Genomic DNA, 25,751 nt, shown 5'->3' with positions numbered 1-25,751 from the left:
ACACCTTCCTTGGTTGCAGGAAAGATAATTATATGAATTGGTTTAAAAGCCTTTTCTAGTGGAGTATGGAGCCGAGTCACAAATGTTCTTTATCCCTATGTCCTTATGGCAGTAGGCTACCCCTCACCCCAAAGAGCTGCTGAGAGACAAAAACTGGGCAACAAGCAGTCTTTTAATAAATATTAGAGTCCTTTCTTCTTCCACACGAGGCCACTTTGATTGGAAAGAAAGAGATGATCGTGTCACCAATGTCCAATTTAAGAGATTACATTGTTTTCTGAGGTTTTAAATAAATATTAAGAATGTACTGACTACCTAACAGTTCATCTCACCAACCCAACTTAGCATCAAGGGCAGATATAATACTGCCAGTGTCTGTTGGGTTTTTACATGAATAAATAATGAAAAGTACACCAGGGCCCTGAGGCCAAAAGCAAGCATCACAGAACAGCATCTTCCAAACCAGTGCTCTGAGGAAACCTGGTCTGAGGACTATAAATAGCAGTGTATCCACACACCGGTCTTTCCCACAGAATTCTTTGGAGCCTTTAATTTGTTAAATATACTGAGAAACTCCAAAAGGAGGTTTGGTGTATTTTGTGGGACCACGGTTTGCACAAGGCTAGTAACAACTCTGAACGCAGCTTAGCAAACACTGCTGTGGAATATTCAACAAACACAGGACATCACAGAAGCAAACCAAAGGAAACCCAATACCTAGATTCAGCGTCCCGGCAGAAGGTGAGGAGGTGCATCTGCTCACTGAGGCTACGAATTCTCTGTGCAGGCCTCTGTGCCGCACTGAACCCTCACACCTCGCACCCCACAGGGGCAGCAGAGTCCCCTGCCCTTCACCCACCCCAGTCTCAAAGGAGGGAGAAAACTGCTCTGCTCGAGAAAACTTACCATAGCAGCTCTCACAGGCTCGCCCAAGGAGAGGATTCTGTGGCTGGAACGTGGTTCCCACGGCTCCATTCACAGCACCAGGTTTGCCATTGCTGGTGGATATCTGATTGGGATTTGGTTTGCTGCTTTCAATGAAATATAAAGTGAAGTGATAAAAATGACTTGTATAACAAAGCAAAAGGCTCTATATTTCATTACTGATCTATCTTAATTACACATAAATAAACATCTGAATGTTCGGTGAAAATGAAATACACTGGTAAGAGTAAAAATGAACCAAAACAATTAATCATTACAAACCAAGACTATGTAAAAGCCAGTCTCTTAAGCCCGACACTCACGAAATAAATACAGCCATATCTTCTCTCCACCAAAACAATTTCCTGAGGACACCCTCTGATGCTTTTTTGAAAGATATGTTATTAAGTTTTATCACTTATCATAAATTCTGCTGAGAAAATAAAATAACTTTTGGATCAAATAAATGAAGCCAAAGGCAGTGTGCTGTGGTTAGAGAAAACCACTGTCCCATTCCTGCTGCTGGTCTGACAGCTGCTGACCCTACCCACTGGCTCTCAAGGGAACTGCACGAAAGCCACAAGCTCAACAGACACCGTGGATCAACAGGGTGTATCTCTAGAGGTGAGTCAGCATTTTGGGATATTGTGACCACTCATGATTTCTACTATGTATAGAGTTTTTAATGAGGAATATTACATAACTTGAAATTAGAAAAACCAACACGTGTATTTTGAGCTATTTCTTTTTTTTAGAGGAAAAAGGTAACATCTATCAGATTCCCCAGAGGCTACAATTCCTCAGAAACATGGAGCCTAGACTACCTTGGTATTTACTGTGCAAACATGGCTAACTTTTCCCCATCTAGGTCAGCTAACTCCCTTGCTTAAAAGTCATACCCAAGAATACTGCACAAGTGTACATAACATGTCCTCAATACACTCATAATTCATTCAACATATATTTATTCAGTGCCTAGTAAACCAAAGTGCCAACATCAAGGAACTTCCATTCTAGAGAAGCTTTCATGTCTATTTGCTGGGCAGAAAATAAGCAGTCAATTAGCAAATTATTTGTTAGAAACGAAGAATGCTGAACGACTAAATGCAGACCACACCCTTTCTTCCTGTGGCTACTGAACTAAGGGAGCTCACAACCTTCAAGACACTTGGAATTTCCCCACAGAGTAGGCTCATGAGTTTCCTTTTTCCTGTTTCTCATTCCCACGTTTACATTTACCAGTGAAAGCCTAATATGTAAATTTGGCCTGATGACAAATTAAGAATTCTTTCTGGTGCTGTTACTGTAACTGTTAGGTGACACCCCATCACCACCTCAGAAAGCATCATTTAGCCTATGTGTGCACCGAGGGCCCCATTCTATAGACAGGGCTATTATTTACACTTCTAATCTGTGCCAGCAATGTATTTTGAAGACAAGTTGATTTCAAAAACACATTTTAACCTAGACAGAATGAATTTCTCCTCTTACAGTTTTCAGTTGGAAACGTACAAAATGAAAAGTCATGATTTATAATGATTAAGAATTCCAGGGGTATGTAAAAATATTTCTTATTTTTTAAACCTACTATATAGATAGAAATGATGGCCCCTTGAAGTCAAATGGCTGATAATGTCAAAAGGCTTCCCCCAAATATGAAAATTTCTGTCATTTAACCCAGGGCTAAATACACGCATTGAAAAGGAGCTAATACGAACTTGCAGTTGAGCTGCCTGAAAAAAAGAATGAGAGTAAACATGACTTTAGTTATTCAATTGAATCTAGAATGTTGTTTGACTGAATAAAACACTGACCTTAATTCTAATCATCACAAAAGGAAAACGAGCGTGCAAAGACTGAATGTAGACATGTGAACCACTTAAAATGTTTTGTAAAACCAGGTACCTACAGATTAATTCTCAGGGGACAAATGGCTGATGTCAATGTGACCATCTGAATAAACTTTGACTGTAAGATAAATACATTTAAAAAAAACTTTTAAAGCTGCATTATATGAAACTGCCCTTCCTTTAGCTAATGCCCAAACTTTTCCTCTCTTCGTCTGTGCTCCAGATTCCACCCCTCCTGCCCTCTTGAGAACTGTACACTGATTCTTTCTTGGACCCTCCTCATTAACTTGTAAACATATTTCTCCTATTTAAAAAACTTTCATTACTCTATCCCAACTCACCCCTCAAAGCCAAGAACTCTCTCTCGACTGCCTTTTCTGGCCAGTTATCTTGAGTTTCCAACCTTCACTATCTGCAGTCCTCAGCACTACACTGAAGATCACCAATGACCTCTATGTTGCTAAATTCCCTGGCTGGTTTTCATTAGCATTTGATGCTGTTAACCTCTTTCCCTCCTGGAAACATACTTCCCTCTCAACTTGTGTGATAAAGTACTCACCTGGTTACCATACTCTACCTGATACAGAAATACTAGATTTGGTCCAAGAAATACTCAAGTTTGGTCCAAAACCTTTTTCCTCATTACTTCCTAAGAAATCTCATCCATAGTTTTAAGCACAATATTATATGCGGATGAAGCTCAAATCTCTACCTCTAGCCCAAAACTTTCCCCTGAGTTTAAGACCAATATATCCAACAGCATATTCAACACCTCTTTTGGTGACCAGCACAGCAATTCACCTAGCTGTGCTAGCCAGAAACCTGGGACTCAACTTGACATCTCCCGTCTATCCCTCCATACAAGTCAGTCACCTCTAAGCAGCACACCATTTCCAGGCCACAGCTCTAGGTCCAACTTTCCTCTCCAAGAACTTCATTGTTGGCCTCCTTACAGCCACTCTCCCCTCCCCCATACCACTTTCTAAAATACAGCCAGTGATCATAAAGTATATACAAACTTGATCATGACACTTCCCTGTTTAAAATCCATTTCCGCTGTTCATCAGATGAGTAACTCCTGGCCCTTACCTACCATACTGGCCTCCCGTGGCTCACCACTCTCTCTTCACAACAACCCCACTGCCTTTCTCTCAGCTCCTTAACTATGTTCTGCCCCTTCCCATCTCATGATCCCTTTAGGCCTGGAAAGCCTCCATCACATGGTTAATTCCTCCTCTTCCTCCTCGTCCAGAGTTCACGCAAACTCACCTCCTCAAGGAATCTTTCCTGACGGCATCAACTGAGAGTGGTCCCCTAGTATATGCACTCACAAAAGCTATTCCTCTCCAACACAGTACTCACCACACTGGGTGACTAGCTGTTTGGCTTGTCTCCCCCACAATAGAACGTAGGCTCCAGAAAGACAACCTGTCTTCTTAACTGAACAGTACTGAACAGAGTGCTTGCATACAGGAGACTGCCAGACTCGAAAGAGTGACAGTATAAAACAATTCTTAATCTATTATTTGTCTTAAAATAATGTTTCAGAATTAATTCTTCAAAGAACTCAGATTCTTATCCAACTCAACAATACAGATTCATAACTTCTATTTACCTATATTCTATTTACATATATGATTTATATTACCTTTAGAAAAAGTATCATTAGAAACTCCACCTCAATCTCTAAAAATCATTCACTTTCATCAGGGGTTGGCAGAGTAAATATTTTAAGCTTTGTGGGTATTACAATTTCAGTCACAACCACGGAATGCTGCCATTGTAGCACAAAAGGAGACTTAGTACATAAATGGATGAACATGGCTGTGTTCCAATAACACTTCATTTATAAAATCTGGTGGCAGGTCAGATTTAGTCTGCACACTGGTCCTTGACTTAGATCAAGACTCCAAAAGTCAATGTAAAACAGAATAGAAATAATTATCTGGGTTACTTGGTGAAAACTGGTCAAATGTACCTTTCCTTTGATGTGACAGACCTGCAAAGTATAAGAAAGCTGGTGTGCTTTTGAAAATCTAAGACACAGGAATCACGACAGATTTTTCCCCCTTAACAGAGGCACCAGGGATGGAACCCAGGACCTCGTGCACACCAAGCACACACACTACCACTGAACTATATACTTCCGCTACTCCCACAACAATTTTTTCTTTGGGGGGTTGGTCTTTCAAAAGTTAGTCAAATAAATTATGTAATTTACTAAAATACTGGAAACCACTCTGCAGAAGGGACATTACAGCTCTGAATAAAAATTATAGACTGTGTAAATTACATGTTTTCTGCCTTGAGATAAAAGATTCGTAAGAAATATCACAATTCATTGTCCATGAGACTCCTACGTATAAAAATATGTATTAATATATCAAAATTTAGCAGACAAAAGGCTAGGTATAAAACAAGTGTACTGAGCTCAAAAGAGGAAAAATCTTGAATCAATACATAGAACTCTGTAGTAAATTTCATTTTAATCAGCAAAGAACCTAGGATAGCACTACATACATGGTGCTCAATAAACTAAATTTTCCTGAACAAATGAACTGTCAAAATCTAAAGACCTCAAACAAAGATAATTGATTTAATGAAAAGAAAACTGGCATTCATCTTGATATGACAATGATTTCTAACCTCAAAGGATAATAATGATAGACTGCTAGGCATCTGAAACAGTCGAAGTCTGTTTATTGCTTAACCAATATTTACAAAGTTTGGTTCTAATTGCTTTCCCTGACCTTTCCCAAGCAAACAATGTAAAATCCTCAATCAAATAAACAACATACCTCAAAAGAGCAACGCACATTAACCCAACAAAATACATTATACAATATAGAAGTTTCAAAAGATGTTAGCTTTCTGAAACACATTTGCTTCAAATAATAGTTTCATAGGTTAGTTTTCTAACACTTTTCCTGCAGCTTTGATATAAATATGGTACATGGTTTTTTCTTCTGGTCCTTTTGTTAGTCTACTTGGGGATATTCCCACTAACCATTTTTCTTTCTAAAAAATCATTGTAGTGGCATTATAATGGAAAGCAAACTGTGTTTTGTAGTGGAAGAAAATAAGATACATAAAGAAATTCAAATTTGGCTGAAACTGACCAAATGTACATATTTTGTTTCTGACAGAATTAATTCCGAGGCAAAAAATTTAAAAGATTTCCATTACTTACTAAGTTGGGATATACACTTGTTTCAGTTTACTCTCAGCTTCTGCTGCTTTTAGACGTTTCTAATTCAAAAGACAGATAAAATATTTTACACACAATGTCTAGTAATTATTACTAATTCGTTTTAAAAATCCACAAGAAAATAAAATATTAAAGCGCAATTCAAAAATTGCCTTAAGATGAGCTTTTCCTTCATGTGTATATTCTTAAAGTGCAGTAATTTGTAAGAAAAGATACTAAAAATTCTGAGGTACAGAACTCCCAAGTATTAACAACATTTTAGACATAAATTTAAAAAGTAAAATAATGAACAACTCTATTATCCATTCTTCCATGAATGGATGAATAGATAAAGTAACCATTTTTACTTTTCAAATTTTGTTTCTATTTTATTTCTTTTCTACCTTTCTGGGAGGAAAAAAAACACAAATAATCTTTGCTTTTAGAAAATCATTCAGGAGATGATTAGTTTCCAAAGTCCATGCAAAAGAAAGAGACTAACTAATCTAAGTCCAATTAAACAAGTATCTACCCTCAAGTGCTGGGAGACAGTTGGTGTACTTTAAAGCTTGGCTGAACTCATGTCACATTTTTAGGAACCAATTAAGAGCCAAATGCAAGGAAAGGAATGGGGAAAATTTTTATTATATGATCAAGTCCAGAGATTGAGCAACATAAATAACAAATGCAAATAGGGAAGAAAAATAAGTATGGTAGACATCCAAAATTAAGACAGATCAGAATAGAAACCATACAAGGCAATCCTCCATTTTCTCAATGAGAAGGAAACAGAAGCATTTAAGGATACAAAACTTTTAAAGAAGGAACTGGAATATTTGGAAATAATTTTCTCCAAACACGTTTCAACCATCCATAATGCCATCATCTCCACCATCTGCAGGAAATCGTTTTACTCTGAATTACCCAGGCTCCCTGAGCACATGGTCTTCACAGCTACCTAAGATGTTTGAAATAAACACTTTTTGAATTATATATGGTGTTGATTCTAGAAATTTAACAAGCCATGGGTATCTATTCAATATTCACAGTCTCAACAACTCACTATGGTAATTTTTAAAGTGATCCTTCAATTGTATATTTATAGCATCCAATCACACACTTTGGAAAAATAATGTCTGTGTTAAATATATCTGCCCCTTTCTTTACTAGTTCTGACATGTGACCAGAAGAATATAAAAACAAGTATTGACTAGGGTCACGTCAGGAAATTGTACCTTTCTACAGAAGTAATATTACTCAAAATAGATAACTGAGAGGATTACTCAATTTGGTACATTTGGGAAGCATTAAAAAAAATTAGTGATTCCCTGCTTTTAGAGAAATTTTTGGAGAAAAATTTATGTGCAGTACCAAAGCATCAAACTGATAAAGACCGACTACCACAGTTAAGATCAAAGACTTAGGGGTGTACAAATATCACACATGAGGAGGTTTCAGAGGCTCTTTTACACATCTCAAGGCATTCCCGTCAACTATACTCACAAAGAGATGAAGGACCAGGCACCTGCAAGGAAAACAGTACCTCTCTAGTGGTATCCTTCCCTGCCATCTTTCCAAAATATTTATCATAATGGACTCTGAAGAAAATATTAAGACTAAAATCTCAAAACAATAAAGATATGAAATCATGTAGTTTAAAATGGTCTAGAAAGGATAAAGCAAACAAATTTAAAATGAAGTATATAGCTAAGAAATATTAACACAAAACAGAAAGTTCACTTCAGTGCAATCGTGTTGGTAGCAATATGAAAAACTCACCTGCTGCACGTATCTGTCAGTAGTTTTCCACATGTAATAATATTCAATGATGCTAGTCAACGATTTCCAAGGGAGCTGAAAAAATATTTAACATGATAATGAAAACAAGCTACTGTAGAAACTGTTTTCCTTTAAAATCACTTCTTTACAATAATGAGGCAAATATCCACATGGAAGATGCATTCTGAAAGAAATGTTTGAGAAAACTGAAATTACTTCTTAGTAAATGGTCCCCAAACAAGTTCTACTCAGCTAGAGACAACACATTCCATCTCTCTCAACTCCCATTTTGTTAAAAACAATAAGCCTTATGACTGATAATATTTCATGAGTTACTCAGAAAAGGTTTTCTCAGAGTATAGGTGGGGTTAAAGTAAAACTTTTAGAAATGATATTTAAATAGATTGGGCCTGAGTTCTTTAACTTGCAAAGATGCCACCTACAACTAGGTGTCATTTGGTCTCTGGCATATTTCTCATCCTTTTCAAAACTGCTCTATTTTGACCTATTTTGTTGTAAATAAAATGAAAACCTAAATCTCTGAAAAAGAACATAGCCGGGTGTAGTTCATATTAGAAAAATAGGAAGCCTGCCTTTGCTGTTTGCCATAATTATTCAAAAATGGAAAAATGAGCCTCTACATATGAGACCCACAAATAAAGAATATATTCAGTATGTTCCCCTGCAACAGGAGATCTGTTAGTCATCCAAGATGCAAATCAGAGCAGATCAAAACTTCAAACAAAATGACTGGTGACATTCAGTTTTAGCTGCTGTGGCAGATTTTTTGGGTAGGTGACTCGGCACTCTGCCTCCCATCTAGCTTGCCCTAATGTACCACTGGGGTTAGAGAGTTAAAGCAGTACTTCCCAGACCGCGGCGCAGCTGGGGGTCTCTTTGTGACCCTCAAGGACAGCATCTATGCCATTCCTATCACCTCTGCATTTAACTCACCTGGTTGGCCTGAAGAGAAAATAAATGGAGTTTAGAAAAAGGCAATTATTTTAAGCTTAATTGGGTGGCAACTTCAACTAATGTGGTCTCCTTACAGGAACAGATTGTCACAGCTGGTATTTGGATTGCAGTTAAAGCAAATACAATTTTCTCCAATTTAACAAGCAATCTAATGGAGCTGAAAGTGAGGGACGGTGAAAGGAGCCGACCGCAGCAGAACCTCACAGGACAGTTACCGAACTGCCTCCTAGGGTTTTAAGCAAGCTAAGACCTCTTTATCTCCTAAGGATTCTTCTTTGTGTGACACGCAATTTACCTGGAAGCCTGAGAAAAGAAAACCAAGCAATGGTGTAACCTGAGCCTCCCATGAGCCAGATTTTATCTAAGCCACAAAATCCTCTTCAGCTGTACTCAGACCACCACTCTTCCTCATCCAGGAGGAGTACAGGGCATGGCTCAGTGTCTCTACTCCTGAGGCAGTGGCATTTCTCCCTCAGCCCTCAGTCTGGTCTCATGGAAGTTCCATAGACATGTCAATTGCGGAGGAAAAACTCTGAATGTGGCAGATGGCTCTCCATGGTTATTATACTGCTGCAGCATTTCAGCCCAGAGCAGGAGTGACTCTGAAGCACAGTGAAGAAGGAAGAGCCTCCTAGGAGCCAGAACGTTCGAGTGGACATCTGCTTTTCTACTTTGAGTTGCAGGAGAGGTGCTAATCCATGCCCATCTGTGGACGATGGTTATTAACTTGTCACAATGACTGGGGACTTGAAAGGAATCAGAGGACTTGTAACAATGAGGTTTAGAAAAGAGGTTTGTGGGACAGACATCTGAGGGTGGGCTTGAGCGTGAGGATATTTGAGCCCCCACGCTCACAAAGCCTCCTCTGTAGAGGAGGTTTCTCGTTCATCAGTTGGATAAGCTGGTCTCCTTCATGGCTATCAGCCAGCCTCTTTCCCTAGCCACTCAAAGATTGCTCAAAGGACACCTATACAAAATGGACACAGAAGTAAGGAGACAGATTATACATTTATGTCACCACATGGATGTCCTCTCAGCAAATCTGATCTGATTACTCTAAGTATCTAATCTGCAAGGAACACAGACACTGGGCCTCCAACATGGCATATTCCTGGTAACATGTCAGTTCGATTAGACTCAGCATCCTGGAATAATAGCTATCTGTTCTCACTGAATACACAATTGTTCTAGATATGATATGCCTTTTCTGCAATACCACACACAGACTTATTGCCACAGAACATGGCTCCTAACCCAGAGCTCAGGACCTCAGGAATGAAGGTTTGGGTCACCCCACTAGAACTCTGGTCAACCAAGATACCAAGGGAAAGGCAGGTAGGGGGTCCTATTTTGAATGACAGCAAAGGCCTCAGGAAGAGTTCTGCAAATGGAGAAAGGAAAATTAAAGAAGCTATCTTTATTCCTTTCCTTGCCCAGTGTAATTATTTACCTTCTGTACCCAATTCCCTTTCTATTTTCATATAAGGTCTGTTGGCGGTGGTTTTCTTACCTTTATAACTTAATGCAGAAAGTACAAGCTTTAAAGACAGGGTTATGACTAAAACCAGAGGAGGAAAAAGCATCAACCAGAGACGGATGTTGTGACATCAAGCCTCCCCATCGGAGGAAACAGTACCATATATTCGAATGATTCAAGGATAATTACTATTGTTTAAAAGTTGATGTATGGAAAAGAAGCATTACAGAAGGCAAGGATGGATGCTAAGCAGTCAAAGAAGCAAGTGGTGGCAGAAACTGTACGTCCATTTCCAACCCACTTCTAGCTGACCTTCACTTTTCCCCAGATACTCCTGAACAAGGATCTGGACTAATGGGCCAGATTTAACCAAGCTGACAAGCACGAGTGACATTTAGATATAAATGAGCAACGTGCGGATAAGGCTGCATGAGGGGAGACTGGATAGTCTGGCAAGAACAGAGCTGAGATATCATACTCTTCTGGGGCATCTGTGTTGATCTTTCTACCTCCATGTTTGACATCATGGATTCCAAGCAGCAGAGAGCACAGGGTTATCCACTATTTCTGGAAGTGTAGCATCCACACCTGGTTCTCTAGTCTTCCCAAAGATTTTATGAGAACCTAATATCCCATATGCTTTTTGGCTTAAATTAGATATAGTGAATTTGGTACTTAGCAACTAAGAACCCTGACTAATATAACCAAAACATCTATTCATTATTCTAAACTATATGAGGCTGAGTTTTTCTCACTTATAATCAAAAGCACTCTAATACAAAAACTGGTAACAAGTGGAGTGTTCTAAGACTAGATCCCAGATACGTGGCACTTACTGACAGTGTCAAGGTAGAACAGAGTCACGCAAGACTGGAGGCAGAGGCAGCAGATGCTGTGTGGGGTTCCTGCTGACAGAGCTGCCGTTGCTGGTTAGATACTGCTCTTGGCTTCACAAATCCCGGATGTGAAGCATTAAAACGTGGATCCCTGGCCTTCCCAGAGCTCTGTTGGCCTTCTAATACCCCTTTAAACAATTTCCTTCTCCTGAAACTAGCTTACTCAAATGGATTCTGTTGTCTCTATGACTTGCTCAGTATCCTTTTTGACTTCCTTCTAGTTCACTTTCTTATACCACAAAGGCTAGAAATCTAAACGTTTTATCTTCCCAAGACTCCTCTGTGATTTATTTCTGCCAATCAGACGTGTGTGAATAAGACCAAAATTCACAAGTGATTAAGCAGGGATAGAGCAGATGGTGCACAAGGGATTCATTTTGCTGCAGCAGAAGTAGGAGGTGTAAATCTTTCTAGAGTCAACGGCTCTGCTAGAGGTCTCCTGATCTCAAAATCATGGTTAAAGAAGGGTGATCCTGGAGCAGAAGTTAACCCAGGAGCTTTTTAGTTTCCATATGGGGCAAAGGTAATCATCTGTGCAACCACTTCTGCGGGATTGTTCTGAGGTCCAGCCTGAGCCTACTTCTCCAACCCTACCAATGGCTTTAAGCACCTAATTTCCCAAATTTAATTCCATTCTGTTCAAAACAGCTCCTATAATTTTGTTACCTGCAACTGAAGCCTAAATGACATAACAGGTAGGAAATACCCTTTGCTGAAAGGAGTTTCTATAGAGAAGGACTTCATTGTATGAAGAGAGGACTTCGCCAATTTGCACTTTGAATTTTCCAGATTCCTCTGCATATGTCAGGTCCTGCTTAGGATGTAGAAATCCACAAGAGAAAGTCTTTCCCACCCTAACAATGAGAAAAAATCAGATATTTTGCAAAACTATACCAATACTTTACTCCATCAGAGAGCTAAAATTACAAGACAATAAACTGAACTAAATTCCCAAGTCACCCTGAGGAGAGACAGGACTCAAACTATTTTTACTTTGGCAAAGCATAAAAGAAACAGATGACCAATAAAAATGAAGGTAAGAACAGCAACAAAATTTACTAAATTTTATTAAAGGTCATCAGTGGGCTAGGACAACTGTTTAGCATCCATGGAAGCTCTAGACACAAGGGGAATCCAAATCTATTTGCCATAGATCTCTATCAGGTGTTCATCAGAAAGAAATGGACCAGAGCAAGAAACCTGAGGAATCCCCCATTAGTGGTGATGAAAATGTGAATCTACACAAAGAAATGAAGAAGGGGCAGAAATGGTAAATTTTTAAAAAATTAATAAAATAACAATAAATAAATAAATATTGGGGGGGATCTCTTTAAAAGATTACTGATTATCTAAAGCAAGAAACAGTGATAATGCACTGTGGGATTTAGAACATGGGCAGAAATAAAGTATATGACAATGAAAGCACAAGAATGGGAAGGAGGAGCTAAAAGTGTACTGTTTCATGGTTCTTATAATCTATGTGATTTAAGCAGTATTTGACTCAAAGGTAGAATATGGTATGTTAAAGATACGCGCAGTAAACCTGTCTTTTACAAAAAGTTTAATTAATAAACCACTAGTAGAGGTGAAATGGGAATCATAAAGAAAGAAAAAAAGGAGAAAGAACAAAGAACAGTGGGATAAATGGAAAATTCACATAAGATGGTATTACTGGTAGTTATATTAAAGGTAAGTGGTCTAAACACTCTTCATAAAAGGCAGAGATGGTCAGATTGGTTAAAAAAAATAATAATCTAACTGTACCCTGTCTACAAAAAGCCCACTCTGGACATAAATGAAAGTAAAAGGATGGAAACAAGAAATACCTGGAAACAAAATAAATCTGGAGTGGGAATTAGTAGGAGAAAAAGTAGACTTCACCACAAGGCATATTAGCAGGGATACAGAAACACGATGTAAAGAAAAAAGGGTCAATTCATACGAAACGTTAACAATCTTAAATGTGTATGTAACTAATAACAGAGATTCAACATATTTAAAGCAAAAACCTAATACAATTGAAAAGAAAAAAAGAAAAATCCACAATTATAGGTAGAGACTTCTATTACATCACTCTTTTAACAAGTAATAGAACAAGTGGCCAGAAAAATCAGTAAGGCTCGCTCCAGAATACTTGAACACTATGGGTAAACTTGACCTAAGGAGCATTTACAGGACATTCTACCTAACAGCAAAATATCTGTTCTTTCAAGAACACATGGTGCATTCACCATAATAAACCGTATACTGGGTCAAAGTCAATCAAATCTCTAAAATGTAAAATTTGTGGCTTTGGGGTTACGTTTTCTGAATACAGCAGAATTAACCTGGAAGTCGTAACAGAAAAATATATGGGGGAAACCCACAAATATGGGAAACTTATTTCTAAATAATCCGTGGGTCAAAAAAGAAATCATAGGGAAAAATGAAAAAAATACTCTGAAGGAATGAAAACAAAACTTATTATACTCTGTCAGATGAAGCTACATAAAGCAGTGCACAAGGAAACTGCCACACTCCCTTTCCTCCATCAGGTGTCCAGCAGGAAGAACTTGGACAGGGCAAGAGAACTAAGAAAGTGCCCACTGGTGGTGATGTGGGTGTGCACAATGGTGATCAGCTACCACAGGGGGACCAGGCCGAAAACCCCTTGCTTCCCAGATCCTTCTCTTACATCCTCCTTTCATACGAAGCAAAAGTGTCTGCCATCTGAGAGGGACTAGAAACCATCTCACCCCAAGTCCCAGGCAAAGTGCAGTGGTCAATGGAGGGGGACTGGAAATTAGCTCACATCCAAGAACCCCTGCTAATAAAAGGCTACACAAGGTAGAGACTGGCTGCCACAAGAGAGCTGGAGGAAGAGCAGAAATGCTGTGGGAGCTCCAGCACTGAGACTCAGGCACACAAAGCCTGCCCAAGACTGGGCTAAAACAGCACAACTAAGAAACCCCCTGTGCCCTCACCATGAACCTGCAACACCATTCTACCACTAGGGTAAGGGCAAAAATGTGGGGAGAGGCTCTGTAGTGCAAGGCCTGCTGAGGATGGTAGGGGAACACTGAAAAACCCTTCTGCTATCCGAGTCCCACGTTAAGCATAAGACTTAGAAGTCTGTTCACCCCTTCAGTGAGGGAAGGACCCGCCCTTCAAAACAGTGCAGGATGGCTAGACATACAACATATGACACTGGAGACAAAACAGATGAGGCTGACAGCAGCTTATTAGTCACATATACTTGAAGTCCAGGAGAAGAGGACACTGCACACCATGTAAGGTTGCACGGGAATTGCACTTGAGAAAAGTGAGCCGGCAGGGGCAGTGGAAGTGAGGCTTTGTGTAACGAGGAGAGCTGTGCCCTCGTTCTGGAAGAAAGTCCCCATAGCAGGATGTGATTGGCTTGTTTCAATAACTCTGTGTGCTGGCAGGGTAGTGAAACTCATTAGGTTGAAGACTGGGTAGGGTGCTAGATGAAGTAACCAGGTCGGGTGGGTTTTCTGCTGGGTGAGGGGCATATCTGGCAAGAATGGAGAAACTCAGTTAAGCTTCTGGGGCCCTGTGAGGTTCAAAGATGTAGGAGTACATGAAATAGTAGGCCTTCCAACACAGTGGTGTACTGAAGGTAACCAGAACAACAAGGAAATCCAAATCCGGCCAAGTACAGACTATATTAACGCAATGTTATATTAATATAATATAACAAAGGCTCTAGTTGAAAAGGCAAAATAGATGGAGAATTTAAATAGTGATAATAAGCATAAAATACGAATGTGAGAAAAATATGCTATCATATTTACAGAATTCTCACAGCAGGGGACTCTGTGGCGTGGATCTCAGCAGCCTGCTCTGCAGAGGGAACTGGCAGCTTCTGCCCCTGAGGTAATTCAGAGCCACTGCTGCTGCTGGCCTCCTGGAGAGGGAGATGCTGCTGTGTCCGCATCCCAGGACAGGGCTGCCAGCCCTCAGCTCCCACTCCATGCACACTCCAGACCCCAGAGCTGCACATGTGCTCACATCACAGGAACCAGAGCCACTGACACTGTGGGCTAGCTAGCAAACTAAGCCCCAGGCCTGTGAGCACACATATTCCACTCCTGGCTCTGGGACACATCTGAGCATGTTCACATCTCAGGCACTACTTGCTACCGTGAGGGCACTCCAAAGCCACATCCAGCACCAAGAGGGATCCTTTTGCCCAGGACATACCTTGTGGGAATTCAGGAGGTCTCCAGCAACCTTTGCCACTGAAGACCCCAACAGCCCTCAGTGCTACTGTAGACTCCCACACCCTTGGTTGCTGAGGACCCCTGCAATCTTTACCAACACTGACCTCAGCTGATAAGGCTGAACGTGCGCTATGCCAATGGGCCTCCCTAGGGGCTAGAACCATCATCACACCTCACTCACCGGGTACCCTTGCGCCTACCTGCAGGTGACTGCTCAGTCAAATGCACAGAACTAACAAAAGGCTATGAGAAACATGAAAAATTAAGAAAACATGACACCCTCACAGGAACACAGTAACTTTCCAGGAACTGATCCTAAAGAAATAGAGATCTAGGATTTGCCTCACAAAGAATTCAGAAGAATTATTTTAAGGAAGCTGAGTGAGCTACAAGAAAATATGGATAGAGAAGTCAACAAAATCAGAAAAACAACATAAAAACAAATTCAACAGACAGAGAAATCATTTTTAAAAAACCCAAACTCTAAAGCTGAAGGATATAATGAATCTAATGAAAAATACAATACAGGACATCAACAACAGACTTGATCAAGCAGAAATATCTGTGAACTCAAAGACAGGTCATTAGAAATTACCCAGAGGAGGGAAAAATGAAAAGAGTGATTCCAATTAGCAGAAGGAAGGAAACAATAAAGATCAAAGAAGAAATAAAGAAGTAGAAATGAGAAAACCAATAGAGAAGATCTACGAACTAAGAGTTGATTTTTTGAAAAGAGAAACAAAATTGACAAACCATTAGCTAAACTAAGAAGAGAGAAGACCAAAATAGAATGAGAAGTGAAAGAGGAGATGTTACAAATGAGACCACAGAAATATAAAGGATCATAAAAGACTGTTATGAACAATTACACATAAACAAATTGGATAATCTAGGGAAAAAATGGATAAATTCCTAGAAACATACAACCTGAATCATGAAGAAACAGAAAATGTGAATGACCTATAACTAGTCAGGAGACTGAATCAAAAACCTTCCAACCAAGAAAAGCTCAGGACTAGATGGCTTCACCAAACATTTAAAGAAGAATTAATGACAATTCTTCTCTATATCCTCACCAACATGTTATCTCGCTCTCTATTTTAAAATAATAGTCACCCTAACAGGTATGAGGCAATATCACATTGTGGTTTTGATTTGTATTTCCCTGATGACTAGTGATGCTGAACACTTTTTCATATACCTGCTTTTCATCAGTGAGTATGGTGTTAGCCGTAGGCTTGTCATACATGGTCTGTAGATTTTAGTATTACTTTACAAGTACGGGGTGGTGGAGGGGAGAGATAATAAGTTTAAAAACACCACAAACTACACAAAACACAAACTCTTTGAACAGCCAGCCTCCTGATGTTCTACCTTCTTTAAGGTTTTTGACACTGGTGGCCAATTCCAGCCCCCAAAATACAACAAATCTAATGTGGATTAGCTCACTGACAAGCATTCTAACCACTTCAGAAAAACTAATATACATCATGCCACAAATTTACAAGAATTCTGTTAGGTCATGAAGGCATTATTGCTGCTATATTAATTTTCACACAGTTATTTACCTCCTATCAATGCCCACCTCTATGTCCAAGAACACTGCACCAAGCTACTTTCAGAGTTACTTCCTAGTCCTGTATTAAGTGCCCAGGAGTGCTGTCTACAAGTTTCACAGCTAGTGTATAGATGTCAATCTGCTATTTTCTCCCTTTACCCCCAGAAGTCCAGCTGAAATGCCAGTTAACTCCATGAATCCACTCCTGAGTTGACAGCCAAAACTAATAGTTCCCTTCCCACTACTCCCATAATATTTGTTCTTCCTACCAAAAGAAATGATTACATTATATTTCACTTGAGGACATATCTTTCTCTCTCTTGATCTTGACTATGAAACCATTTCTTGAATAAGGATCACATTCAGCTTCTGTTGCATGTCTAGTGCGTACCTGAGGGCCTGGTATGTTGCAGATGCTCAGTAAACAACTGGTGAATTGAACTGAGTTCAGAATGATTACTAGGACATAAAATAAGCATGTCTGACAGTGCAGGGAAAAGCAGTTTCACTTCAGCGTTTTGTTTCTGCAGTTTCTATTTAGTGGTGTAACTATATTATATTAATAACATTGCACTGGTGTCTTATTCTGACCATCTGAAGCTAAATGCCACCAATGCATTTTAAATTCTCAGCTGCACATCCTATAAACTGAAACCATGACATATAACAATCTGGGTAACGAGTGAAGTTTTGCCAGAACAAATGCTAGTAACATTAACAGCTTTAATTATCATGTTTGAGACTTAATTTATCAACCTGTATCGGTAAGTAACAATTTCCCTTCAGAAATAATTCAAAGAAGGTGCAGCAACATAAAAGGCAGGAGATTAGCTTAACATTAAATACTTCATATTTAAAAAGTATTTTCATAATTTTAAAAAAAGGAATGACTGCTATTGAAAGCTATTTATGAACTTCTCCAATAGAAATTTCCCCATTTCAAAGAGATTGGGAGCTTAATTGAATTCAATTCCATAAATACAAAGACAAAGGAAGTACATAAAAGTAGACAAGATTACCTGGTATTTAAAATGCAAGTAAGATACTGCATATCATTAAGAGGAGTCAGAGATCCAAAACCCATAAAGCAAATTCTCCTACTCTGCTTGGTACAGGTGGTTTCTATGTTAGAGGTCTGTATCAAATTCAGGCTCAATGATTAGTAAGACAACTAGAAAAATACTGAAGGGTCTAAAGGAGAGCAACAAGCTTAAAAAGCAGAGGTAAGAAATATTTAGTGCAAATGGTTAGAAAAGCTGTGCATATTTTAAACTTGGAACTCAGAGAGAGGTGAAGAGGATGAATTCATACTGCCAAAGTTTACAGCAAGAACTCAGGGCCTCCTGACCCTGGGTCTTACTCACAATTACTTCTCAGGACAAATGATAATTCCTCCCTCCACAAGACTGGCCTTCATTCTATGTTGAGCAGATAAAAATTACTAAGTCACAGGCTTGGTAGATGAATAGTTTAAGGTTTACAAATTTTTAAAACAGAAAATATTCCCATCCCATTTTATTTAATTCAAAATTTTCTACTCACAAAGTCTTGGCGTATGTCATTGAAATCTTTGCCATATTTTTCCAGTGCCTCTTCAAATAAACTAGCTTCAGAGGCCGACCATTCTTCCATTTCATCTCTGCATAAAACAGGTCCCCCAAGTGGTACTAAGACACTAATTGCGCTGCTCAAATCATAGCTGTGCCTATACAACGTATCCATAGCATGAAACTAAAGAAAACAAACAAAATGGAAAAGATCAGCCAGAAATGCCACCTTGCTAGATTATTTAAGAACAGAAATAGTAAAATGCATGATACACTTAATTAACAGCAATATACTTAGTATTTATTTTTTAAGTAACAAAATTAGGAAAAAGTTAAACAGATTACTTATTTAAAATATCATGTATTGCTTTTAAGAAAATGTTCATTTCTACCTTTTAAGGTGTGTATTTTTAAAAAATGCATTCATTAGTTACAGCAACCTAATCACGAAGATCTAGGAACTCCAGGTATTAAAATGAGAACCCAGTAAATTTCACCATCTTCTTGTTTAAAAGTGCCAAAGTCACTTCAGTTATTGTACAAGGCTGGCACAGCCTTCCTTGACAAGGGAAAAATCTGTAGACAGAGTACGTACCACAGAGTAAGAAAAGATATTCTCAGGTTACGAGAACAATACACTAAGAATAAGAGATCGATAGAAAACAATTAAAAGGAGAATGATGGTGAGTCAAAATTACACAGCCATGTTAAACAAAATAAAACAAACAAAATTACACATGCTTGTAAAAAGAGTAACTTGATTGAGATCCTCTAAGACCAAGAATAGACGACCAGGCTTGCTTGGAACAGCTAGCTAGGCTGGTGTGGGTTTCATATATATTTCACAGGAGAGTGATTTGAAGAGAAATTGGAAAGGAGGAAAGATGGAGTAGGATAATATAACTGCCTCTTTTTGACAGTACCCTGGGTCTAGCTTACTGTAAAAAGTTCCATTCATAACATGCAGACATATTTGTATGTACAGCAGGAAAACTGCAAAACAGAACAGTCACTCTGTTAGTGTCTGGATAAACATATTGGTGTGGCACAGATCTGTTTGGTGATCAAATCCTTGATAAGTGAGTTGTTCTGTTTAAACTTTCTAGTATATGAAAGTCAAGTCTTACACCTTTTACACAAGTATCTTCTGATAATTTTTAAATTTCATAAATTTAGCGTCATATCTATGTGACATTTCTTAAAAATTTAGCTTATAAGTGATCCCTAAAATATTTGGTAGGGGACAGCGAACCTGGTACAAAAACATAAAATAAGCTCAAATGTCAACTAACATCTATTACAGAGAAAAAAAATATTAGCTAAAGTACACATTAAAAAATATGTTATTTACACTGTGATACATTAAGACGCTGATTAAGGGTGTAGAATATGAATTTGCTGACAAAGCCAAAGGCAGGATTTAGGACATGTTTAGGAACAGTAACCAACTGCTTTAACAAAGGTTGACATCTCACTTAAAATAAGTCATTGGATTCCACAAAACAAAAGTAAGTAGGGATTCATTATCAATCTCCTAGTTATAATCACAGCTAAGACCACACTGACCATGTGCAGTCTTTCACTGTTATGTGTCACAATCATGGAATAGTAAGTGCAACTTTCAAGTGAATTTTTTCTCACCCTTCTGCAGCAGAGGTTACAAAAATGTTAGAATTGACCTTTATTCCTCACTTGCACTCTGCAAACTTCAGAATCCACTAAACTCTACTTTTCTAGCTAACCTCTCACTTAACAGATTCAGCAGTTTAACTGTATACACACTATTATACATTCTGTCACCATCCCTGAAACTACTGTTTCTAGATAACTGATCTATGAAAGCATATGCTAGAACTATGAACTACTTAGCACAGGGACTTAGGGATCACTTCAATTAATAATATATTTCCATAACAATTATTTTTAAAACTCCTAAATTTACAGGAGTTAACTAAAAAATGGCATTCAAAATCAGTAACTATACAAAGTAACTGTGCTGCTGAGATTCCTCAGGAGGTACAAGAAATTTCTGTAATGAACAGGTGGCTCTGAAAACAAAAGTCACAGAATTAAATGCATTTATCTCAGCTGATATTATACTAAACACTCAAAGTGTGAATGGATTTTCGGTCTTTTGCTCGTATTAGATGAATGAAGATGCCTTTTTATAGGCACTTTTAAAACGATGATGGGCTACTATCTAATAAAGCCTCAAAGTATCAGGTTGTTTTAAAAGTTCTGTTCTGTAGAGTGTTCATGTTACGAAACACTGAAGTAAGGATTTGCTTTTCGAAGACAAGTTCCTGTGTTGTGTCACAAATCAAATGGAAAGAATGGTCGAATTTACAGCTGACTGCCAGCTATGAAACCTCCAAAACCCACATTTACACCACAGCCCGGAGTGTGGTAATGATCAGGATGCGTAGAAAAATAAACATCCCATTAGACATAGGTACTGTGGGATGCCTAAGGATAATTCTGTTAAAATCAATGACCAACTTTACAAAGGAAACCAGAGGACTACTTTATTATTTGCCAGGAATTGATATTAACTCCATCTTTCTGACAGACATAAAAGCTTCTTCTGAATGGACTTTTGTTTAGTCTAATTCTACCCTGAAAAGCTAAGTAAATAATACACAGAATATAGTTCCTAAAACAGAAGAGACACTACAGTAAAGATTCATAAAAAAAAGTGAAGAAAAGACATAGAAGTTTGACATAATTGGCTTATTGTCTATCAACTAAGATAAAAACTTGAAGAGTAAGACATACAAGAGAACATACTCTAATTCCATTTATAAGAATTTTGAGAAAAGTAACTAAATTAACTGATGATGAGAGAAACAGAATAATGACTACATGAGAGGGGGGAATCACTGACTGGAAAGGCGCATAAGGGAAATTTGCTCTTCATCTAGATCTGGGTGGTGGTTATATGGATGCATACGTATATAAAAATTTATAAGCTATGACCTAACTGAACTTAACACACTTTATTATATATATATACCTCAACTAAAAAAAAAAGATAAAGAACTTAAAAACTGAAAGTCCTCCCTTCAGATAAACGCTTTGCAAAGAGACCATCTTTTCAGTAGAGATACAGATATACATGACAAGATCCACTCAAATCTAAATTTTAAAAATTATAAGAACTCAGCACAAGCTGTTCTCTCTGCCAAATAGTGGTGAAGGTGTTGTCACATTTCATCTCATTTAAAACAGATGGAGATGACAAACAGAAGTATTTTAGGAAAAAGACTGACAATGAAATCTTGGCAGTGGAACTCTCATCTTTTGTTCATTAAGCAGAATCACACTATTGTAGATTGGTCTATTGTTCAGTAAATATTCACTCCCTCCCCTGAACCTCCATAGGAGAGTATTCTTCCATTCCCTTGAGATTGGGTCTGGCCACTTGATTTGTGTGGCCAACTGGATGCTAAGATGTGTGACATAACAGAGCCTTGACATGAGTTTATGCATTTGGACTTGTGCTAGTGGCTTTAATCAATAGAGGATGAGACATACATGGACCAGATCTGGACCCAATCTACAGCTTCACACCTAAACCAGCCCAGAGTAGTTCAGCAGAATCCTGGACAATCTGTAGAGGAATGCGCAAGAAATGAATGCTTGTTGTTATAAGCCAGTGAAATTCTGGGCAGTGTAATAGATACTGTGTTTTCCCCTTTAAGAATTAAGAACTTTTTCACCAGTGCTAGAAGTGCTATGAGATGACAGCCTTCAGCTGTTGTCTTGGAGTGATCTCAATTTAAGAAAGATTCATCACCCAAGGTCTGTCCTCTTCCTGGGGCAGCCTGCATCCAATGACGCAGGAGTGTAAAGGCTGAGGTCTTCATTCACACTGTGTCACAGCCCACCTTCTCCCTCTGTTCAGTCCTGCCTCCTTCCTTTCTCTTCCACAGGTATTGATCCAAAGGGTACTCCTTAATAAATTTCCAGGATGCTAATCTCCATCTCAAAACCTGTTTCCCAAGAACCCAACTTGTAACATGTAGCATTATTTTGGCAACTGCTGATACCCATATATATATTCAATACTAACTACGGATTTGCTCAAGTTAGGATTTTACAAAAACTTTACATATGTAAGTCCAGAACAAATTACAGCATTCAGAACATCAAATCTATTTTTAAATTAATGAGCATGTTTTTATTTTCAAACAGAAATATAAATTCTTATGAATAAACCTCAAACCATGATCATGGCAAAAAATTTTATATGTGACAAGTATGCCACCCATTGTAAGTTTTTGCTTCAATGCATAGTACTCAAAACAAAATGCCTCATTCATAATCAAATCTGTTAAGACTTAGTTGTCATTCATGGAAATCAATCTACAAGACAACCAGAGCCATGTTCTTACGTGTACTCATTCCTTTCCATTATTATCATAAGAAAACTACAGGGGCGGCAGACAACAGTAACCACATGGCCCTAAATGTCATTACAAACTTACCATGAGCATAACTGTGGGCCCTTGCCCTCGCCCCCGGCCGTGATTCTAGACACAAGCCAAATATATGTACAACTGTGTGAAGACACCAGTGAACAAGCTGCACTGCAAGATAACTGAGGAAGAGGAAGCAAGAGAGGTGAGCTTCCACGCTGACCGTGAGGGTATTTTCTAGACTGCTACGAGAGAGAACGGGTCAAACGGAGAGTGCCTTGTACGAGGCTGAGGCAAAAGTGGGTAAGACGGGGGAGCAAAACCCTAGGGAGGATTATATTCCTGGCCCTGAAGGAAATCACATCATGTTAAAATAACTGGCATCATACATATTCTCTGACCACAACTCACAAAGCAATTAAGATAAATTTATGAACCTCATTTCCTTGGAAATTAACCCAAAATCAAATGCAAAACTATAAAGTAAATTAGGAAATATTTAGAATCAAATAATAATGACTACTACATATCAAAATACGTAAGATATAAGGGAACATTTATAATCTTAAATACTAATAACAGAAAAGTAGATAAATGAAAATAATGGGCTAAAAACTGGTCTTACAACTCTGGGATAGGAATATCAGGGTAAAGCCAAGAAAAGTAGAAGGAAAAAAATGAAGAGCAAAGATACACTAAAAAGAAAGCAAACATACACCAAAGAAAATCAACTAAAATCTCATTTTTTTAGACAATAAAAGAGAAATGTCGGGCAAAACTATCAAGAAAAAATGAGAAATGACACATATAAACAATAACAGGAATGTAATGCTATTTATAACCATAGGTACAGAAAATTTTTCTAAAAAATACTATGAAAAATTATGTTGATAAATTTGAAAACCTAAAAGAAAAATGGAAAATCTTCAGACATAACTGACCAAAAGGGACTTTTGAGTAAAAACTTATTCTAATTATTAATAAAATAACAACCACAACCCAAATGGAGGGACATTCTATAAAGTAAATGGCCCATCCTCTTCAAAATGCCAGTCACAAGAGACAGAAAGAATGAAGAACTGTTCAGGATTGAAGGAAATTAAAGATGTGACAACTAAATGCAGCAGTGATTCTAACGTAGATCTTAAATCAGAAAAAAAAGTTTTTCTCTTATCATAAAGGATATTACTGAGACACCTAGCAAATGTGATTAAAGCCTCTAGATTAGATAACAGTACTATAGTAATATTCATTTCCTAAATCTGACAATTGTACTCTGGTTATGTGAGAAAATACCCTTGTTCTTTTAGGAAATACTTAGCAATAAAGGGACGTCCATTCTGTAACTTACTCTCAAGTTGTTCAGGAATAATAATAATGTGTACATAGGGAAAGAATGATAAAAGAAATGTGGTAAATGGGCAGTCTCGGTGAAGGGAATACAGGAAGTCTTATTTTTGTATTATCTCTAAATACAAAAATAACAAATTTTAAAAAATTTTAACTGCAAGCCTTAACTCAAACTTGTAAATCCCAATCTCTTCACCATTAATCCTAGACAAAGAAGTTACAAGAATATTCATTGTATTTCCCCATAGTTTAATTCTACAGTTATTTTCTAATGTTTCTTACATTAGTGTCAAATGCATAGGAGAAAACGTAAAGTAAAAGGTGACATATATCCGAAACAAAAAACAAAAACAAATTTATGCTTAAATTAAAGAGATGGACAAATAGACCTTAATACATACGAACAATTCCCTTAGGATAGTTTGTAATGTCTCTAAGTTTATTTAATATAATTTTAAAGTTCTCTGCAGTAGATCAACAGGCAAAAAGGAAACATGTCTAAGGAAGAAGGAAGGGACATTTCATGTTTCACTTTTTTTTTTTTTTTTACTGCAGTGGTAGTCCATTAGAAACATGGATAATACTCATAAGTTTTAGCAAACTGTGCTTTAAAAAACTACAGGAATTCTCATATAATCAATTTTTATATTCATTTTGAAGACCAGATTTCTGATGTAAGTTGATGCCTAAAATGTTAATCAAAAGATTTATATATTCTGTTGAGTACAATTTCTTTAAATGATGTAATGACTATGATTTCTGAAATATTCTCAATTCCCAGTACCCTCAAAGCCCTAAATGAAATGTGTGATGTGAACATGACTCACAAAAAGGATGAAATGCATGGTCAACAGCTAGCATTTTTACAAAGAGATAGTATCTGAAGACTAAAACTATCACTGGTTAATACACAGGGTCCTGGGTTCAATTCCCAGTACCTCCATCAAAAATAAACAAACAAACAAACAAACCTAATTACCTCCCCACCACCAAAAAAAAAAAAAAAAAAAAAGTAAAAATAAAAAAATAAGAAGTAATCTTTAAAAGAAAAAAACTATTGTTGGTTAAATCAACTTTCTCTTATCAGAAAAATAAGTTACTTATTTTTCTAAGTATTTTTTAATGGGAAAATTTTTATCCTAAAAATTATAGCTTGTTCTAAGGGGATCCTTAAATCATATAGTGATTTCCTTGTAACAATTATATTAAAATATATGGTTAACCATAGCCTAATGACCATATTCAAACTTGATAACCTACTACAATGACAGTAAATATGGCTAGATAAAAACCCCTTTTTAAACAATCAATAATACTATAAAAAAAAGTAAGAAAATGTATAAGACTCAATAAAGATTGGGGGGATGCATCATCAGCTAAACAATAACAATATTTATTGAGCTCTTACATTGTGCCCGACTCTGTTCTAAATGATCTACAAGTATTACCTTGTTTAATCCTCAAGTTGATGCCACATGGTAACTCAAAGACAAGTTTTCTGGAGGCTGGAAGAGGACACTGAGGCACCGCCTGCTTTCTCTCCTAGTGAGGGTGGGGCCACAAGATC

General features: G+C 37.8%; 1 protein-coding gene across 11 annotated transcripts in view; it reads right to left on the bottom strand.

The window, feature by feature from the left end:
- Window positions 1–25,751, bottom strand: part of MTA3 (metastasis associated 1 family member 3) — a 174,527-nt gene that overhangs the window by 26,469 nt on the left and 122,307 nt on the right. For 6 of the 11 annotated variants that reach the window (XR_001365227.2, XM_014554613.2, XM_032497396.1 and 3 more), the window contains exons 9-12: window positions 18,412–18,600; window positions 7,741–7,815; window positions 5,965–6,023; window positions 907–1,031 (exon numbers count right to left, since the gene is read on the bottom strand). Coding sequence is in view for 10 of the 11 variants with exons in the window: in XM_014554613.2 (XP_014410099.1) it covers window positions 907–1,031; window positions 5,965–6,023; window positions 7,741–7,815; window positions 18,412–18,600 (448 nt within the window). In the remaining variant the exon portion in view is untranslated. The remainder of the gene's footprint in view (window positions 1–906; window positions 1,032–5,964; window positions 6,024–7,740; window positions 7,816–18,411; window positions 18,601–25,751) is intronic. The other 5 variants (XM_014554614.2, XM_032497398.1, XM_032497400.1 and 2 more) reach the window with 2 other exon arrangements.

This window comes from Camelus ferus, chromosome 15 (assembly GCF_009834535.1).
Source record: "Camelus ferus isolate YT-003-E chromosome 15, BCGSAC_Cfer_1.0, whole genome shotgun sequence".
NCBI classification, from domain to species: domain Eukaryota; kingdom Metazoa; phylum Chordata; class Mammalia; order Artiodactyla; family Camelidae; genus Camelus; species Camelus ferus.
The sequence above is the reverse complement of the archived record's forward strand: the minus strand, read 5'-3'. Positions and strand labels throughout refer to the sequence as shown.